This window comes from Nerophis lumbriciformis, linkage group LG17, assembly GCF_033978685.3.
Source record: "Nerophis lumbriciformis linkage group LG17, RoL_Nlum_v2.1, whole genome shotgun sequence".
Lineage (NCBI taxonomy): Eukaryota > Metazoa > Chordata > Actinopteri > Syngnathiformes > Syngnathidae > Nerophis > Nerophis lumbriciformis.
Genome location: NC_084564.2, coordinates 4,716,630 through 4,735,373, shown reverse-complemented (window position 1 = coordinate 4,735,373; position 18,744 = coordinate 4,716,630). Strand labels below are relative to the sequence as shown.

General features: G+C 41.7%; 1 protein-coding gene across 1 annotated transcript in view; it reads left to right on the top strand.

The window, feature by feature from the left end:
- plekhg2 (pleckstrin homology domain containing, family G (with RhoGef domain) member 2) overlaps nt 1-18,035 on the top strand; it is a 225,001-nt gene extending 206,966 nt beyond the window's left edge. Inside the window, exons 11-17 of the mRNA XM_061972275.1 lie at nt 3,391-3,573; nt 3,655-3,747; nt 3,825-3,911; nt 9,916-9,949; nt 17,144-17,236; nt 17,352-17,453; nt 17,524-18,035. Of these exons, the coding sequence (XP_061828259.1) occupies nt 3,391-3,573; nt 3,655-3,747; nt 3,825-3,911; nt 9,916-9,949; nt 17,144-17,236; nt 17,352-17,453; nt 17,524-17,597 (666 nt within the window). The 3' untranslated portion in view covers nt 17,598-18,035. The remainder of the gene's footprint in view (nt 1-3,390; nt 3,574-3,654; nt 3,748-3,824; nt 3,912-9,915; nt 9,950-17,143; nt 17,237-17,351; nt 17,454-17,523) is intronic.
- The last annotated feature ends 709 nt before the right edge of the window (nt 18,036-18,744 follow it).

The following is an 18,744-nucleotide window of genomic DNA, read 5'->3' as shown; positions in this document are numbered from 1 at the left end:
TCCGATAATGGCTTTTTGCCGGTATACGATATTCCGATATTGTCCAACTCTTTAATTACCGATACCAATATCAACCGATACTGATATATACAGTCGTGGAATTAACACATTATTATGCCTAATTTAGACAACCAGGTATGGTGAAGATAAAGTCCTTTAAAAAATAAATAAATAAATAAAATAAGATAAATAAATTAAAAAACATTTTCTTGAATAAAAAAGAAAGTAAAACAGTATAAAAATATATTGATAAATAATGTAGGAACCACAATATTAATAACAGAAAGAAACAACCCTTTTGTGTGAATGAGTGTAAATGGGGGAGGGAGGCTTTTTGGGTTGGTGCACTAATTGTAAGTGTATCTTGCGTTTTTTATGTTGATTTAATAAATAAAAAAATTTAAAAAATTATACCGATAATAACAAAACCGATACCGATAATTTCCGATATTACATTTTAAAGCATTTATCGGCCGATATTATCGGACATCTCTAGTTATTATACAAGTTATGGAAAAATTAATAAAATTCAGTATTGTTCACAGTTTTTGAATGCATTTTGGAAGTGATTTAGAGGTAGAATCGCTAGCCACCGAGAACGAACCGATTTTTATATGTTAGAAAGCGAAAAAAAATATAACTTTTGTCTTCTTGTCTCGCACAAGGATTGTAAACAATAGGCTTAAAAAAAAGTGCAGTTCCCCTTTAAAAGCACATCTGGAGTACATCATTATCATTGGTTTCTAAGCCAAAATGCATCCATTCTCCCTCAGTTGTCTACATGCTGTTTCTGCCTGTAAGTACTACGTGCGTGTGCGTCGTCTAACTTCTTACCAGCGATGTCACGACGTGACGACAGCGTGCCTTCATGTCCGGGAAAAAATAAGAGAACCGGTATTTTTCAGAAGCGGTATAGTACAGTTTTTAACTCATTAGTACCCAGAGGTGGGTAGTAATGCGCTACATTTACTCCGTTACATCTACTTGAGTAACTTTTAGGATAAATTGTACTTTTAAGAGTAGTTTTAATGCAACGTACTTTTACTTTTACTTGAGTATATTTATAGAGAAGAAACGCTACTTTTACTCCGCTACTTTTATCTACATTCAGCTCGCTACTCGCTACTAATTTGTATCGATCTGTTAATGCACGCTTTGTTTGTTTTGGTCTGTCAGACAGACCTTCAAAGTGCCTGCCTTACTGGTGACGTTTCACTTCGTTCCACCAATCAGATGCAGTCACTGGTGACGTTGGACCAATCAAACAGAGCCAGGTGGTCACATGACCTGACTTAAACAAGTTGAAAAACGTATTCGGGTGTTACCATTTAGTGGTCAATCGTACGGAATATGTACTGTACTGTGCAATCTACTAATAAAAGTTCCAATCAATCAATCAAAAGTGTGAAGGAAAAAAAGACCCTTTTTTATTTCAACCGTACACCCCGTCAAAAGCCTAAAGACTGACTGCACAGTTCCTGTCTTCACAATAAAAGTGCCGCTCCATCGCGCCTGCGCTTTCAAAATAAGAGTCTCCGAAAGCCAGCGCAAACATGCTAGCAAGCTAGCAAGCTATGGAGTTTGCCGCCAATGTATTTCTTGTAAAGTGTATAAAAACGAATATGGAAGCTGGACAAATAAGAAGCCAAAAACCAACCACTTTCACGTGGTATTAGACAGAAAGGAGGAACTTTTTTTCTCCTCCATTTGAAAACGTGGACGTTATCATCACTACTGTCTGATTACAATCAATGCAAGTCATCAGAATCAGGTAATACACCAACTTATATTCTTGTCTTCATGAAAGAAAGGAATCTATATGTGTTAAACATGCATGTATATTCATTAAAACATCTTTAACATGTACCGTATTTTCCGCACCATAAGGCGCCCTGGGTTATAAGCCGCGCCTTCAATGAACGGCATATTTCAAAACTTTGTCCACCTATAAGCCGCCCCGTGTTGTAAGCCGCATCTAACTGCGCTAAAGGAATGTCAAAAAAACAGTCAAATAGGTCAGTCAAACTTTAATAATATATTAAAAACCAGCGTGATGTGGGCGCGCATGGAGTCGTATATCAACATGGACGAAGCTGCGTGAAAAAAGCCACCCGGCCTCTTCGCGTAAACTTAAACTTACCTTAACCACTCGCTCATCTTTTCTTCATCCATCCCTTCGAGTTAGCTTTTATGATGACGCCGGCTGGAAAGGTCTCTTTTGGCAAGGTCTTCCTTTTGAATATCACCATGGGTGGAAGTTTCTGGCCATTAGCATGGCAAGCTAGAACCACAGTGAAGGATGACTACTCATTCCCTGTGGTGCGAATAGTCACCGTACGTGCTCCCGTTGTATCCACAGTGCAGTTCACAGGAATATCAGTTGCTGTGAAATAGTAGTCCGTGTGCGGATGGAGAGATTGCGTCTTTTCATGAACCGGATCCCTGACGCTTAGTAGGAGCCATTTTGTGGTCTTTACAGATGTAAACACACAAAGGAAATGAAACGTACGGTGATATCCGCGCGCTTTTTCTTCTTCTACGCGGGCGGGTGGTTGCTTACAGTAGAAGAAGAAGCGCTTCCTGTTCTATGGGGGCGGGTGCTTACCTTGGCGGTTGCTTACCGTAGAAGAAGAAGCGCTTCCTGTTCTACGGGGAAAAAAGATGGCGGCTGTTTACCGTAGTTGCGAGACCGAAACTTTATGAAAATGAATCTTAATATTAATCCATATATAAAGCGCACCGGGTTATAAGGCGCACTGTCAGCTTTTGAGAAAATTTGTGGTTTTTAGGTGCGCCTTATAGTGCGGAAAATACGGTAAACAAAAACGGCAAAATAAATAAATATAAATTATATACTGTATATATCAATGTATGTATATATATATATATGTGTATATATATATATATATATGTGTGTGTGTGTGTGTGTGTGTGTGTGTGTGTGGGTGTGTGTGTATATATATATATATATATGATATGAGTGTGTATGTTACTCATCAGTTACTCAGTACTTGAGTAGTTTTTTCACAACATACTTGTTACTTTTACTCAAGTAAATATTTGGGTGACTACTCCTTACTTTTACTTGAGTAATAAATCTCTAAAGTAACAGTACTCTTACTTGAGTACAATTTCTGGCTACTCTACCCACCTCTGCTAGTACCGTTATACCGCACAACCCTAGTACACGCTATTTTATAGTTTTCCCAGGCTGTTTAGTACCAAGTGTGAGTTTGGAGGTGCGACACAGCCGGAGTCAAACGTCTTCATCTTCTGGTTGCTGCTTGTGTGAGGTCAGAGGTCGTCATGCAGCTGGTTACCAGCAAGCATGAAGTTCCAACTTCAGTCGCCACCCTTCACCTCCAGCCTGGTTGACCTTTCGCCGCACAGGAAATCGAGTCCCTCCTGGTGAACTGGAACGGTCCGGACCTGAGCGGCTTTGGCGAGCTGGTCCTGGAAGGTTCCTTCAAGGTGCAGCGGGTGAAGAAGGAGCGAGCGTTCTTCCTGTTCGACAAGATGCTGCTGATCGCCAAAAAGCGCGCCGATCAGTTTGTGTACAGCACGCACATCTTCGTAAGTCCCAGACGCCTCGCCCCCCCCCCCCTCCCTCCACCCGACCGACATGCCCACATGTGTCGTCTTCCTGTGCCGCAGTGTTGCAACCTGATCCTCGTCCACGCGCTGAAGGAGCCGCTGTGTTTCCGAGTGTCCGACCTGATGATCCCCAAACAGCAGCACGTGGTCCAGGTGACTTCTGGGAGGTTCCTCCTGGTGTTAGTGGAGAGAAGAAAGGTTCTCTCAACACTTGTGCTCTTTGCTGGCAGACTAAAAACATGGAGGAGAAGAGGCTGTGGGTGCACTACCTCAAGAAACTCATCGTCGAAAACCATCCCGCTTTGCTACCACACAAGGTAACAACACATGTAGTACAAGGTAACAAGACATGTAGTACAAGGTAACATATGTAGTACAAAGTAACAAGACGTGTTGTACAAAGTAACAAGACATGTAGTACAAAGTAACAAGATTTGTAGTACAATGTAACAAGACATGTAGTACAAAGTAAGAAGACATGTAGTACAAAGTAGTAAGACATATAGTACAAAGTAACAAGGATGTAGTACAAAGTAACAAGACATTTAGTACAAAGTAACAAGACATGTAGTACAAAGTAACAAGACATGTAGTACAAAGTAACAAGATATGTAGTACAAAGTAACAAGACATGTAGTACAAAGTAACAAGACATGTAGTACAAAGTAACAAGACATGTAGTACAAAGTAACAAGATATGTAGTTCAAAGTAACAAGATTTGTAGTACAATGTAACAAGTCATGTAGTACAAGGTAACAAGATATGGAGCACAAAGTAATAAGATATGTAGTACAATTTAATAACATTTTTTCGTACAAGTTAAAAAGATATGTAGTACAAAGTGATAAGATATGTAGTACAAAGTAACACGATATGTAGTACAAAGTAACAAGATATGTAGTACAAAGCAATAAGACATGTAGTACAAAGTAACAAGATATGTTGTAAATGTAACAAGACATGTAGTACAAAGTAACAAGATACGTAGTACAATGTAACAAGACATGTAGTATAAAGTAACAAAACGTGTAGTACAAAGTAACAAGATATGTAGTACAAAATAACATGATATGTAGTACAAAGTAACAAGACATGTAGTACAAAGTAACAAGACATGTAGTACAAAGTAACAAGATATGTAGTACAAAGTAACAAGACATGTAGTACAAAGTAACAAGACATGTAGTACAAAGTGACAAGATATGTAGTACAAAGTAACAAAACATATAGTACAAAGTAACAAGACATGTAGTACAAAGTAACAAGATTTGTAGTACAATGTAACAAGTTATATAGTACAAAGTAATAAGACATGTAGTACAAAGTAACAAGATATGTTGTAAATGTAACAAGACATGTAGTATAAAGTAACAAAACATGTAGTACAAAGTAACAAGATATGTAGTACAAAGTAACAAGACATGAAGTACAAAGTAAGAAGACATGTAGTACAAAGTAACAAGATATGTAAAACAAGGTAACATGATATGTAGTACAAAGTAACAAGATATGTAGTACAAAGTAACAAGACATGTAGTACAAAGTAACAAAACTTGTAGTACAAAGTAACAAGACATGTACTACAAAGTAACAAGTCATGTAGTACAAGGTAACAAGACATGTAGTACAAAGTAACAAGACATGTAGTACAAAGTAACAAGTCATGTAGTACAAGGTAGCAAGATATGTAGTACAAAGTAACAAGATATGTAGTACAAAGTAACAAGGTATGTAGTACAAAGTAACAAGTCATGTAGTACAAGGTAACAAAATATGGAGCACAAAGTAATAAGATATGTAGTACAATTTAATAAGATTTTTTAGTACAAGTTAAAAAGATATGTAGTACAAAGTAAGAAGACATGTAGTACAAAGTAACAAGATATGTAAAACAAGGTAACATGATATGTAGTACAAGATATGTAGTACAAAGTAACAAGACATATAGTACAAAGTAACAAGATATGTAGTGCAAGGTAACAATATATGTAGTACAAAATAAGATATGTAGTACAAAGTAATAAGATACGTAGTACAAGGTAACATGATATGTAGTACAAAGTAACAAGATATGTAGTACAAAGTAACAAGATATTTAGTACAAGGTAACAATATATGTAGTACAAAGTAATAAGACATGTAATACAAAGTAATAAGATATGTAGTACAAAGTAACAAGACATGTAGATATGTCATAAGATATGTAGTACCAGGTAAAAAGTCATGTAGTACAAGATAATAAGATATGTAGTACAAGACAATAAGATATGTAGTACAAGATAATAAGATATGTAGTACAAGATAATAAGATATGTAGTACAATTGAATAAGATATGTAGTACAAGACAATAAGATATGTAGTACAAGATAATAAGATATGTAGTACAAGATAATAAGATATGTAGTACAAGATAATAAGATATGTAGTACAAGATAATAAGATATGTAGTGCAAGATAATAAGATATGTAGTACAAGACAATAAGATATGTAGTACAAGATAATAAGATATGTAGTACAAGATAATAAGATATGTAGTACAATTGAATAAGATATGTAGTACAAGACAATAAGATATGTAGTACAAGACAATAAGATATGTAGTACAAGATAATAAGATATGTAATACAAGATAATAAGATATGTAGTACAAGATAATAAGATATGTAGTACAAGACAATAAGATATGTAGTACAAGATAATAAGATATGTAGTACAAGATAATAAGACATGTAGTACAAGACAATAAGATATGTAGTACTAACTAGCAGCAGTAGTAGTAGTTTCTGTTGGCCTTTGCTGCCCCCTGCTGGTGTGCATCACACATTACTGTTGCTGCCCCCTGCTGGTGTGCATCACACATTACTGTGTGTTGACTTTGAGACCAGCGTAGAGATGTTATAGTACCAGTAGAGATATTATAGTACCAGTAGAGATATTATAGTACCAGTAGAGATATTATAGTACCAGTAGAGATATTATAGTACCAGTAGAGATATTATAGTACCAGTAGAGATATTATAGTACCAGTAGAGATATTATAGTACCAGGCTCCCCAGCAGAGGGTGGCCCCTCAGCTTTTCAAAATAGGTTTCCTGTACCAATTAAATGTGTAATTAATTTAAAAAAAGAAGTCCATCCATCCATTTTACTACCGCTTGTCCCTTTTGGGGTCACGCGGGGGGGTGCTGGAGCCTATCTCAGCTGCATTCGGGCGGAAGGCGGGGTACACCCTGGACAAGTCGCATGAATGTTAATATAAAATGAATACTATAATAGCATTTTAGAACAAGGATGAGGGCAGAGAAGAAAATATCATAAATCTTTTTGAGGAAGTTATGCTTCCCTTTTGCATCTTATTGCACATGACTGTGGTGTGTTCAAGGACCCTCCATTAAAGTTAGACAGGGAAAGACCTAACAGTAAGGAGATGCACCAATAATAATATAATAATGGTGATAACAAAGATGTGTTATTAGGATTCCTATAGTATGCAAATCAGCTCATGTCTACTTTACACTCTTAAGTCAAAGGAAAACGTTAGAGATGTACCGTATTTTTCGGACTATAAGTCGCAGTTTTTTTCATAGTTTGGCCGGGCTCCAGTGCGACTTATATATGTTTTTTTCCTTTTTTATTATGCATTTTCGGCAGGTGCGACTTACAGGTAAAAGCCAGTAAATTAGAATATTTTGAAAAACTTGATTTATTTCAGTAATTGCATTCAAAAGGTGTAACTTGTACATTATATTTATTCATTGCACACAGACTGATGCATTCAAATGTTTATTTCATTTAATTTTGATGATTTGAAGTGGCAACAAATGAAAATCCAAAATTCCGTGTGTCACAAAATTAGAATATTACTTAAGGCTAATACAAAAAATGGATTTTTAGAAATGTTGGCCAACTGAAAAGTATGAAAATGAAAAATATGAGCATGTACAATACTCAATACTTGGTTGGAGCTCCGTTTGCCTCAATTACTGCGTTAATGCGGCGTGGCATGGAGTCGATGAGTTTCTGGCACTGCTCAGGTGTTATGAGAGCCCAGGTTGCTCTGATAGTGGCCTTCAACTCTTCTGCGTTTTTGGGTCTGGCATTCTGCATCTTCCTTTTCACAATACCCCACAGATTTTCTATGGGGCTAAGGTCAGGGGAGTTGGCGGGCCAATTTAGAACAGAAATACCATGGTCCGTAAACCAGGCACGGGTAGATTTTGCGCTGTGTGCAGGCGCCAAGTCCTGTTGGAACTTGAAATCTCCATCTCCATAGAGCAGGTCAGCAGCAGGAAGCATGAAGTGCTCTAAAACTTGCTGGTAGACGGCTGCGTTGACCCTGGATCTCAGGAAACAGAGTGGACCGACACCAGCAGATGACATGGCACCCCAAACCATCACTGATGGTGGAAACTTTACACTAGACTTCAGGCAACGTGGATCCTGTGCCTCTCCTGTCTTCCTCCAGACTCTGGGACCTCGATTTCCAAAGGAAATGCAAAATTTGCATGGTTTGGTGATGGTTTGGGGTGCCATGTCATCTGCTGGTGTCGGTCCACTCTGTTTCCTGAGATCCAGGGTCAACGCAGCCGTCTACCAGCAAGTTTTAGAGCACTTCATGCTTCCTGCTGCTGACCTGCTCTATGGAGATGGAGATTTCAAGTTCCAACAGGACTTGGCGCCTGCACACAGCGCAAAATCTACCCGTGCCTGGTTTACGGACCATGGTATTTCTGTTCTAAATTGGCCCGCCAACTCCCCTGACCTTAGCCCCATAGAAAATCTGTGGGGTATTGTGAAAAGGAAGATGCAGAATGCCAGACCCAAAAACGCAGAAGAGTTGAAGGCCACTATCAGAGCAACCTGGGCTCTCATAACACCTGAGCAGTGCCAGAAACTCATGGACTCCATGCCACGCCGCATTAACGCAGTAATTGAGGCAAAAGGAGCTCCAACCAAGTATTGAGTATTGTACATGCTCATATTTTTCATTTTCATACTTTTCAGTTGGCCAACATTTCTAAAAATCCCTTTTTTGTATTAGCCTTAAGTAATATTCTAATTTTGTGACACACGGAATTTTGGATTTTCATTTGTTGCCACTTCAAATCATCAAAATTAAATGAAATAAACATTTGAATGCATCAGTCTGTGTGCAATGAATAAATATAATGTACAAGTTACACCTTTTGAATGCAATTACTGAAATAAATCAAGTTTTTCAAAATATTCTAATTTACTGGCTTTTACCTGTATACTCCGGTGCAACTTATACTCCGAAAAATACGGTATATTCATATTTAAGTGAATAATGTCAGGTTATTTCCATTCATATTGTGAGATTCTTTGTAAAAAAATATATATATATATTTATTCCAAAACAATACCATATTATTTAGGGGGGTTTACTTAGATTTGTTCTAAATAGGTCAAACCCATCTTTAAAAGGTAGAAAAAAACCTAATTAAGGTTGTCTTTCAAAAAGCTTTTTTTTTTAACAAAATTCCATGCAATAATGACTTTTTAGTGCATGTAAACATAAATGTGTGTGTGTGTATGGAGTGGTGTGATGCTGGGTTTTAAAAAATAAAATAAAATAAAGATATTCTTATTTAAACTATTAAAAAAAACCAATTTGGAGCGACTTGAACAATTTTATACTGAAAAATAAAATCAAATAAAGTCAATCAATTTGAATTGAATTTGAGAAGAACTGGTTTAGGGTGAGGTGGTGGGGGGTATTTTCAGAGTTTTGTGTATGTGGCCCTTTTTGAAACAATGCCATGTTGTTTCTGCTTCATTAATATTAAATTAAAGTACTAATGATTGTCACACACACACACACTAATTAATATTAATTAATTTAAATTAATTTAATTAATTAATTTAATTTAATTTAATTAATTTAATTAATTTAATTAATTTAATTAATTTAATTAATTTTAAATTAAAGTACTAATGATTGTGTCACACACACACTAATTAATATTAATTAATTTAATTAATTTTAAATTAAAGTACTAATGATTGTCTCACACACACACACACTAATTAATATTAATTAATTTAAATTAATTTAATTAATTAATTTAATTTAATTTAATTAATTTAATTAATTTAATTAATTTAATTAATATTAAATCAAAGTACTAATGATTGTCACACACACACACTAGGTGTGGCGAAATTATTCTCTGCATTTGACCCATCACCCTTGATCACCCCCCCTGAGAGGTGAGGGGAGCAGTGGGCAGCAGCGGTGGCCGCGCCCGGGATTCATTTTTGGTGATTTAACCCCCAATTCTGATTTGTGTTCTTCAGGCCAGACAGGTCCTGGGAGACAACTTCTACCAGTGTGAGTGACAAACACACAAACTTTGTTGTGATACCTTTTCAGTCATTCCAAACACCACTTGACATGACCCTATTACAAACCCCGTTTCCATATGAGTTGGGAAATTGTGTTGGATGTAAATATAAACGGAATACAATGATTTGCAAATCCTTTTCAACCCATATTCAGTTGAATGCACTACAAAGACAACATATTTGATGTTCAAACTCATAATTAACTTAGAATTTCATGGCTGCAACACGTGCCAAAGTAGTTGGGAAAGGGCATGTTCACCACTGTGTTACATGGCCTTTCCTTTTAACAACACTCAGTAAACCTTTAAGGACTGAGGAGACACATTTTTTAAGCTTCTTAGGTGGAATTCTTTCCCATTCTTGCTTGATGTACAGCTTAAGTTGTTCAACAGTCCGGGGGTCTCCGTTGTGCTATTTTAGGCTTCATAATGCGCCACACATTTTCAATCTGGACTACAGGCAGGCCAGTCTAGTACCCGCACTCTTGATGTAACAACGTGGCTTGGCATTGTCTTGCTGAAATAAGCAGGGGCGTCCATGGTAACGTTGCTTGGATGGCAACATATGTTGCTCCAAAACCTGTATGTACCTTTCAGCATTAATGGCGCCTTCACAGATGTGTAAGTTACCCATGTCTTGGGCACTAATACACCCACATACCATCACACATGCTGGCTTTTACACTTTGCGCCTATAACAATCCGGATGGTTCATTTCCTCTTTGGTCCGGAAGACACGACGTCCACAGTTTCCAAAAACAATTTGTAGTGTGGACTCGTCAGACCACAGAACACTTTTCCACTTTGTATCAGTCCATCTTAGATGAGCTCAGGCCCAGCGAAGCCGACGGCGTTTCTGGGTGTTGTTGATAAACGGTTTTCGCCTTGCATAAGAGAGTTTTAACTTGCACTTACAGATGTAGCGACCAACTGTAGTTACTGACAGTGTGTTTCTGAAGTGTTCCTGAACCCATGTGGTGATATCCTTTACACACTGATGTGGCTTGTTGATGCAGTACAGCCTGAGTGATGGAAGGTCACGGGCTTAGCTGCTTACGTGCAGTGATTTCTCCAGATTCTCTGAACCCTTTGATGATATTACGGACCGTAGATGGTGAAATCCCTAAATTCCTTGCAATAGCTGCTTGAGAAAGGTTTTTCTTAAACTGTTCAACAATTTGCTCGCGCATTTGTCGACAAAGTGGTGACCCTCGCCCCATCCTTGTTTGTGAACGACTGAGCATTTCATGGAATCTACTTTTATACCCAATCATGGCACCCACCTGTTCCCAATTAGCCTGCACACCTGTGGGATGTTCCAAATAAGTGTTTGATGAGCATTCCTCAACTTTATCAGTCTTTATTGCCACCTTTCCCAACTTCTTTGTCACGTGTTGCTGCCATCAAATTCTAAAGTTAATGATTATTTGCAAAAAAAAAAAAATGTTTATCAGTTTGAACATCAAATATGTTGTCTTTGTAGCATATTCAACTGAATATGGGTTGAAAAGGATTTGCAAATCATTGTATTCCGTTTATATTTACATCTAACACAATTTCCCAACTCATATGGAAACGGGGTTTGTATGATTGAAGAGCACACACAGCACCGCATCTTCATTTCTCAATAGGCAACCACAACAATTATTCTTTGCCTTTTGACTAAAAAATAAACAGCACAGTAGATCCCCGCTAATGAAAACATTTAATTGAGACCTCCCCATGCTGTCGCAAGTTTGAGAACTTGAGAACTTGTTGAATTAGGTCCTGACGTTGAGCAACTTGAACATAACGTTGAAACAACATGCGTTTTGACAACCTTTAATCAATGTTGGGTTCTGACGAACCCCAAGATGCAGAGATGGCAGGCGTGTTGCAGGAAAACATGACTTTAATGTCAAAAGGAAATGCAGGGAAAACAGGAACCAGGATAACAGGAAAACTCTGGACAGCAAACAATCCTCGAGCCCTGACTGAAGGGCGAGGCGGGCATAAATGGCAGCCAGCTGATAAACACCAGGTGTGGCCAGACTACCAATCAGCAGCCGGTGAGGGGAAGACATGCAGGAAATAAACAAACAGAGGAAAACCTATGCATGGGAGTTTGCCCAACCAGTCTACATGTGTTTTGTGGACTTAGAGAGGGCATTCGACCGTGTCCCTCGGGAAGTCCTGTGGGGAGTGCTCAGAGAGTATGGGGTATCGGACTGTCTGATTTTGGCGGTCCGCTCCCTGTATGATCAGTGTCAGAGCTTGGTTCGCATTGCCGGTAGTAAGTCGGACACGTTTCCAGTGAGGGTTGGACTCCGCCAAGGCTGCCCTTTGTCACCGATTCTATTCATAACTTTTATGGACAGAATTTCTAGGCGCAGTCAAGGCGTTGAGGGGATCTGGTTTGGTGGCTGCAGGATTAGGTCTCTGCTTTTTGCAGATGATGTGGTCCTAATGGCTTCATCTGGCCAGGATCTTCAGCTCTCGCTGGATCGGTTCGCAGCCGAGTGTGAAGCGACTGGGATGAGAATCAGCACCTCCAAGTCCGAGTCCATGGTTCTCGCCCGGAAAAGGGTGGAATGCCATCTTCGGGTTGGAGAGGAGACCCTGCCCCAAGTGGAGGAGTTCAAGTACCTCGGAGTCTTGTTCACGAGTGAGGGAAGAGTGGATCGTGAGATCGACAGGCGGATCGGTGCGGCATCTTCAGTAATGCGGACGCTGTATCGATCCGTTGTGGTGAAGAAGGAGCTGAGCCGGAAGGCAAAGCTCTCAATTTACCGGTCGATCTACGTTCCCATCCTCACCTATGGTCATGAGCTTTGGGTTATGACCGAAAGGACTAGATCACGGGTACAAGCGGCCGAAATGAGTTTCCTCCGCCGGGTGGCAGGGCTCTCCCTTAGAGATAGGGTGAGAAGCTCTGTCATCCGGGGGGAGCTCAAAGTAAAGCCGCTGCTCCTCCACATCGAGAGGAGCCAGATGAGGTGGTTCGGGCATCTGGTCAGGATGCCACCCGATCGCCTCCCTCGGGAGGTGTTTAGGGCAAGTCCGACCGGTAGGAGGCCAAGGGGAAGACCCAGGACACGTTGGGAAGACTATGTCTCCCGGCTGGCCTGGGAACGCCTCGGGATCCCCCGGGAGGAGCTGGACGAAGTGGCTGGGGAGAGGGAAGTCTGGGCTTCCCTGCTTAGGCTGCTGCCCCCGCGACCCGACCTCGGATAAGCGGAAGAAGATGGATGGATGGATGAGGAAAACCCAAACATAACCAAACTGTCAGTGACAAGCCTGACAATAACCCCCTTCCGATAGCGGATTACAGACGTTTTGAGTTTTAACAAAAAGTTCAAAACCAAGGGAGGTTGGAGGGAGGAATGGCAATGGTCACCGGGGACGAGTCAGGTGGAGGCGGCGAGTTGAACTCCACCGCAATTGGCGAGGCGGTTGCCCATAGAAACGCCACATCCGTGGCCAACGAGAGGGCCGTGTGCAGAGGATGGCGGTGCTGTGGGACGGCCCACCATAGACTGAGAAGCTGGCGACGCCGTGAGACGGCCTGGCAGAGACAGAGAAGCTAGCGACGCCGTGGGAGGAGCCGCTGAAGACAATGTCGTCGTCGGAGGAGGAGCCGGATCAGCAGGCGGTTTGTCTGTCGCCGTGGGAGGAGCCGGATCAACAGGCGGCTCGTCTGTTGCCGTGGGAGGAGCCGGATCAACATGCGGCTGCACCGTTGGTGTCTGCAGGCCCACTGGGGTTGATGGCGGCCCCCGCAGGCACACCAGAAAGGATGGCGGCGTCTGCAGGCCCACCGGAGAAGATGGTGGCGTCTGCAGGCCCACCGGAGAGGATGGCGCCGTCTGCAGGGCCACCAGGGTTGATGGCGGCGTTCCAGACGTACCCAAGGTGGCCAACAGACCGAAAACGAGGCAAAACATCTCCTCAATTCAGCCCTCGGCAGAAAAATCCCGTCAAGCCTCTCCGCCATTGAAATCTCCACGGGGTTCGTATTTGGCTCAAGGATTCTGTCAGGAACTGCTGGTGACGAACCCCAAGATGCAGAGGATGGCAGGCATGTTGCAGGAGAACATGACTTTAATGTCAAAAGGAAATGCAGGGAAAACAGGATACAGGAGACAGGATACCAGGAAAACTGGAGACAGCAAACAATCCTCGGGCACTGACTGAAGGGCGAGGCAGGCATAAATAGCAGCCAGCTGATTGACACCAGGTGTGGCCAGGCCCGCAATCAGCAGCAGGTGACGGGAAACAACGCTCAGTGAGAGCTGCAGGAAATGGAACCAAAATAAGAGTGCTGACAGGAGTAAAACACAAACACAGAGGAAAACCCAGACATAACCAAACTGTCAGTGACAAGCCTGACACGTTGTCTCAATTTACAAATACAACTATTTTGCAACGTTCTTTCAAAGTCAGCTTTAAAGGACATGTATGTATAATCAACGTTGTGCCAATGTCTTGTGCCTGCTGGACCGTAAAAATGTTTTCTTTTTTAGATCCTTTATCTTAGCCTGGTTTTATCATTCTCGCTATTTCAATGTCTTTTACTGTGTGAGTTTCGAGACGTTCCTGAATTTCCCAAAGGGAATCATTAAAGTATTTATCAATCTATTCTTTTTTGGCACTCCTACAAAGCCAGAATTATGCTGCTGCCTCGAGGCGCCACTGTACGCTAATCCGACCTGATCCTCGTTGTTCGAACCCCCCTGTTAACTTGAAAAGGAAGATTAAGTTTTAGCGCCTATAAAGTAATTGCCATTGGACCTAAATCAGGGATCTTTGACATTTGCCAGGCCAAACTGGTAGCGGGATGGAGTGGTGACCACACCACTTATACGGCACCACACGATTGGGCTCGATTCTTGGGGGTAACGATTCAATTCAAAATGATTCTGGATTCAAAATCATCCATCCATCCATTTCCTACCGCTTATTCCCTTTTGGGGTCGCGGGGGGCGCTGGAGCCTATCTTAGCTACAATCGGGCGGAAGGCGGGGTACACCCTGGACAAGTCGCCACCTCATCGCAAGGCCAACACAGATAGACAGACAACATTCACACTCACATCCACACACTAGGGCCAATTTTGCATGTCTTTGAATCAATGCTTTTTTAATAACATTGGGTGCCAGCTTTATGATTAATTAAATTCTCTAGAAATAGATAAACAGCTCTGATAAGTTTCTATATTACCTATTCCATTTTCAGTTTTTATGAGTGCCTTCTTTTGCAGCATATTTGATTAGTACCTATTTTGGTAATCAGCCTGATCTAAGCCTTGATAATAATCTTTGTGATAAACACATGCTTTTGACAAGGTTCAGTGTTTCCCACAGGGCAGGTATCTATTTGTGGTGGGGTGGGGGGGGGGGGGTGTCGGGGGCAGCGGCGACGACCAAGAAGAACGCGGAGTTGGAATATAATTACAACCCTTTATGTACATATTTATATACAGATTTGAACAATTAGTTATTCACTGAAATATATTTATTAATTGTGGTTCTTACAAAAAATATATCTTATAGAATATAAAAGCTAAAATGTCTCTTAAAGCTCTGCCCCTTTAATTAGTGCACACTAAATAATTTAACTTTAGCCTTCTACTACAACCATATTATTTACCAGCAACATAAAGTGAAACAGAGGCAGAGTTGTCCTGCCACAGTCAGTCAACCTCCTCCTCCTCCTCCTCCTGCTGCTGCTGAACAGGTCGCACTATGTTTTGTTGTGGTCCTCTCTATAAGGCATATAAGAATATAAATTAGGACCCTTTTCATGAGAAAAATGCATTTCTGATCTGACCCTGCTTTATTTTTCAGAGTTTGCTGAGTCTCACCTGTTCCCTCCGCCCTAATTTTTCTACCTGCCCGACTTCTCAAATCTACTTGCCCCAATATTTTTACTTGTCCTGCCTAGGTTTTCTTCTGGCTGTGTAGTGCTCATGGCTTATATCTTACTAAAATCCTTCCCGTTGACTATTTACAACACTACACAGTATTTATTATTATTATTATTATCTATAATTACATTTAAATGGCATTGCATACATGTAAAATTAAATGCTATTTCACATTATTTGACCAGTAGCAGTTACACCCATCTGAACAGGTCAGCCACCTGTTATAAGCCCGATCACAGTTGAAATATTGAAATGAAGGGCCTTTAATGGCCAAAACATTAACCTGGACAACATTTTAACGGCTGGTTGGCTCAGATTTTATTCTTTTCATTGCATTCACATGCTGCAGTGGACAGTGGACATTTTAGCTTGAGTATTAATGTAGTATCTGAAGCACCGTCTCCACGTGTGTTTATTGACAACAGGGTTATAACCTGGACACGTTAGCTCGTCGGTATGAAAACGGGTGACTGTTACTACGTGCGTCTGCCCCGGACCCCGAGTCAAACAGCGGCGGTGTTAATGAAGCAGCGTCAGGCTGCTCACCGTCAGTGAAACGCTCGGTGAAATCGCGGATTAACGTTAAATATATGACGAGCCGCGAGCGATGCAGCTATAACCTATCTACCTATAACATATATTACCCTCGTATTTTGATCCCGTCCGTCCGTCCCTCTTCTTCTTCTTCTTCTTCTTTTTCTTCTTCTGGCCCACCAGGTGAGTTAAGTGCTATTGGCGGAGTTACAATGCATAGTAGGCTACCGCCACCTACTGCACCGGAGTTGTAACTACAAGGTACATTCACAGACAGAGTCCCGTTGCTTTTATGAGCGGTCGAGCGAGTCAAAAGCCGAAAAATCCATTTGTGGCGGACGTAATTCTTTCGTGGCGGGCCGCCACAAATAAATGAATGTGTGGGAAACACTGACGGTTCATCTTTTTAAACTGTAAGTATGTTAGAGATAATTATTGGATGCGATTAAAATCAAGAGTAAGTTTCCTAATCGGTATTAATATTTGAGTGGGCCCTGGCCCCTCTGTAGTGGAAAAGTTGGGCCCCCGAAGTCAAAAAGGTCAAGAACCTCTGCTGTAAAGTACAGCTAAGTTGATATTAGTTAAGTGTGTGCCGTTCATGTTAGTAGTTAACCTGCTACCGCTAGCAGCTAACCCAGAGTAGCTAACTGATAAGATAATTGTCCACACTTCAGAGAAGCAAGTACTGTTCTTTTACAACACAAAAGCAACTCGCTAACACCCCTTTATTGCCTCATCGTAGCCCCACAGCTGAACCAGGACCAGCTGAAGAAGTCTTCAGCTTCCCCACGACTGGATGACATTCACGCTTACCACCGCGGCAGACGGCAGTCAGGTCAGACTTCCCTTTGTGTTCTTTCCACTTTGATTCCGATCGCAAAGCCAGAATGAACTTTCAAAAAGGCAGAAACGGACAGTTTCGGACTGGTTTCGTCGTTCCAATCTTGCAGAACCACCAGAACTGCTGACGTATACGCCTGAAAAGAACAGGAAGGGTCTGCCGTTGCTGCTGGAGGGAAATCTGCCGTACAGACGAACCAGGAGACAGTCGGGTAGACTTGAAGGAGAATAGTAGATTTCAGGAAACCAACAGCTTCTCCAAGGTCTGTGTTTGTCTTGCAGCGCCAGCGAAGGATATCGAAGCAGCGTTTCATCCGCACGGTGAGCAAGTTCCTCTCACTAAATCAATCCGTTGATTAAGCCAAGCGCTTGCAGCAGTTTTAGCTTCGGCAATTATGTAGACACCGTTCACGCATGACTCATGCCTCTGTTTGTAAAACTAATAAGCTCCAGTTGGGCTTCAGATGTGGAACGGAATGGCAATAAAGACAAGCCATAGTGTCTCAGGTCCAAATGGTTTTAGAGTGTAAGACTGATTTAGGAGCAAAGGAAACGTCGAAAGCTGTGTTGCAAGCGTTATAAAGACTTTGAATACCGAAAATAAATACTCATAAAAATTGGCCCACTCTGTATTTGAGTTTGACACCCCTGTGTTAGATTGTTAGTATGGACATAGACTTTTATATAACAAGCTACATATTTAATGAAAGATCCATCCATCCATCCATCTTCTTCCGCTTATCCGAGGTCGGGTCGCGGGGGCAGCAGCTTAAGCAGGGAAGCCCAGACTTCCCTCTCCCCAGCCACTTCGTCCAGCTCCTCTTGTGGGACCCCGAGGCGTTCCCAGGCCAGCCGGGAGACATAGTCTTCCCAACGTGTCCTGGGTCTTCCCCGCGGCCTCCTACCGGTGGGACGTGCCCTAAACACCTCCCTAGGGAGGCGTTCGGGTGGCATCCTGACCAGATGCCCGAACCACCTCATCTGGCTCCTCTCGATGTGGAGGAGCAGCGGCTTTACTTTGAGCTCCTCCCGGATGGCAGAGCTTCTCACCCTATCTCTAAGGGAGAGCCCCGCCACCCGGCGGAGGAAACTCATTTCGGCCGCTTGTACCCGTGATCTTGTCCTTTCGGTCATAACCCAAAGCTCATGACCATAGGTGAGGATCGGAACGTAGATCGACCGGTAAATTGAGAGCTTTGCCTTCCGGCTCAGCTCCTTCTTCACCACAACGGATCGATACAGCGTCCGCATTACTGAAGACGCCGCACCGATCCGCCTGTCGATCTCACGATCCACTCTTCCCCCACTCGTGAACAAGACTCCGAGGTACTTGAACTCCTCCACTTGGGGCAAGATCTCCTACCCAACCCGGAGATGGCACTCCACCCTTTTCCGGGCGAGAACCATGGACTCGGACTTGGAGGTGCTGATTCTCATCCCAGTCGCTTCACACTCAGCTGCGAACCGATCCAGTGAGAGCTGAAGATCCTGGCCAGATGAAGC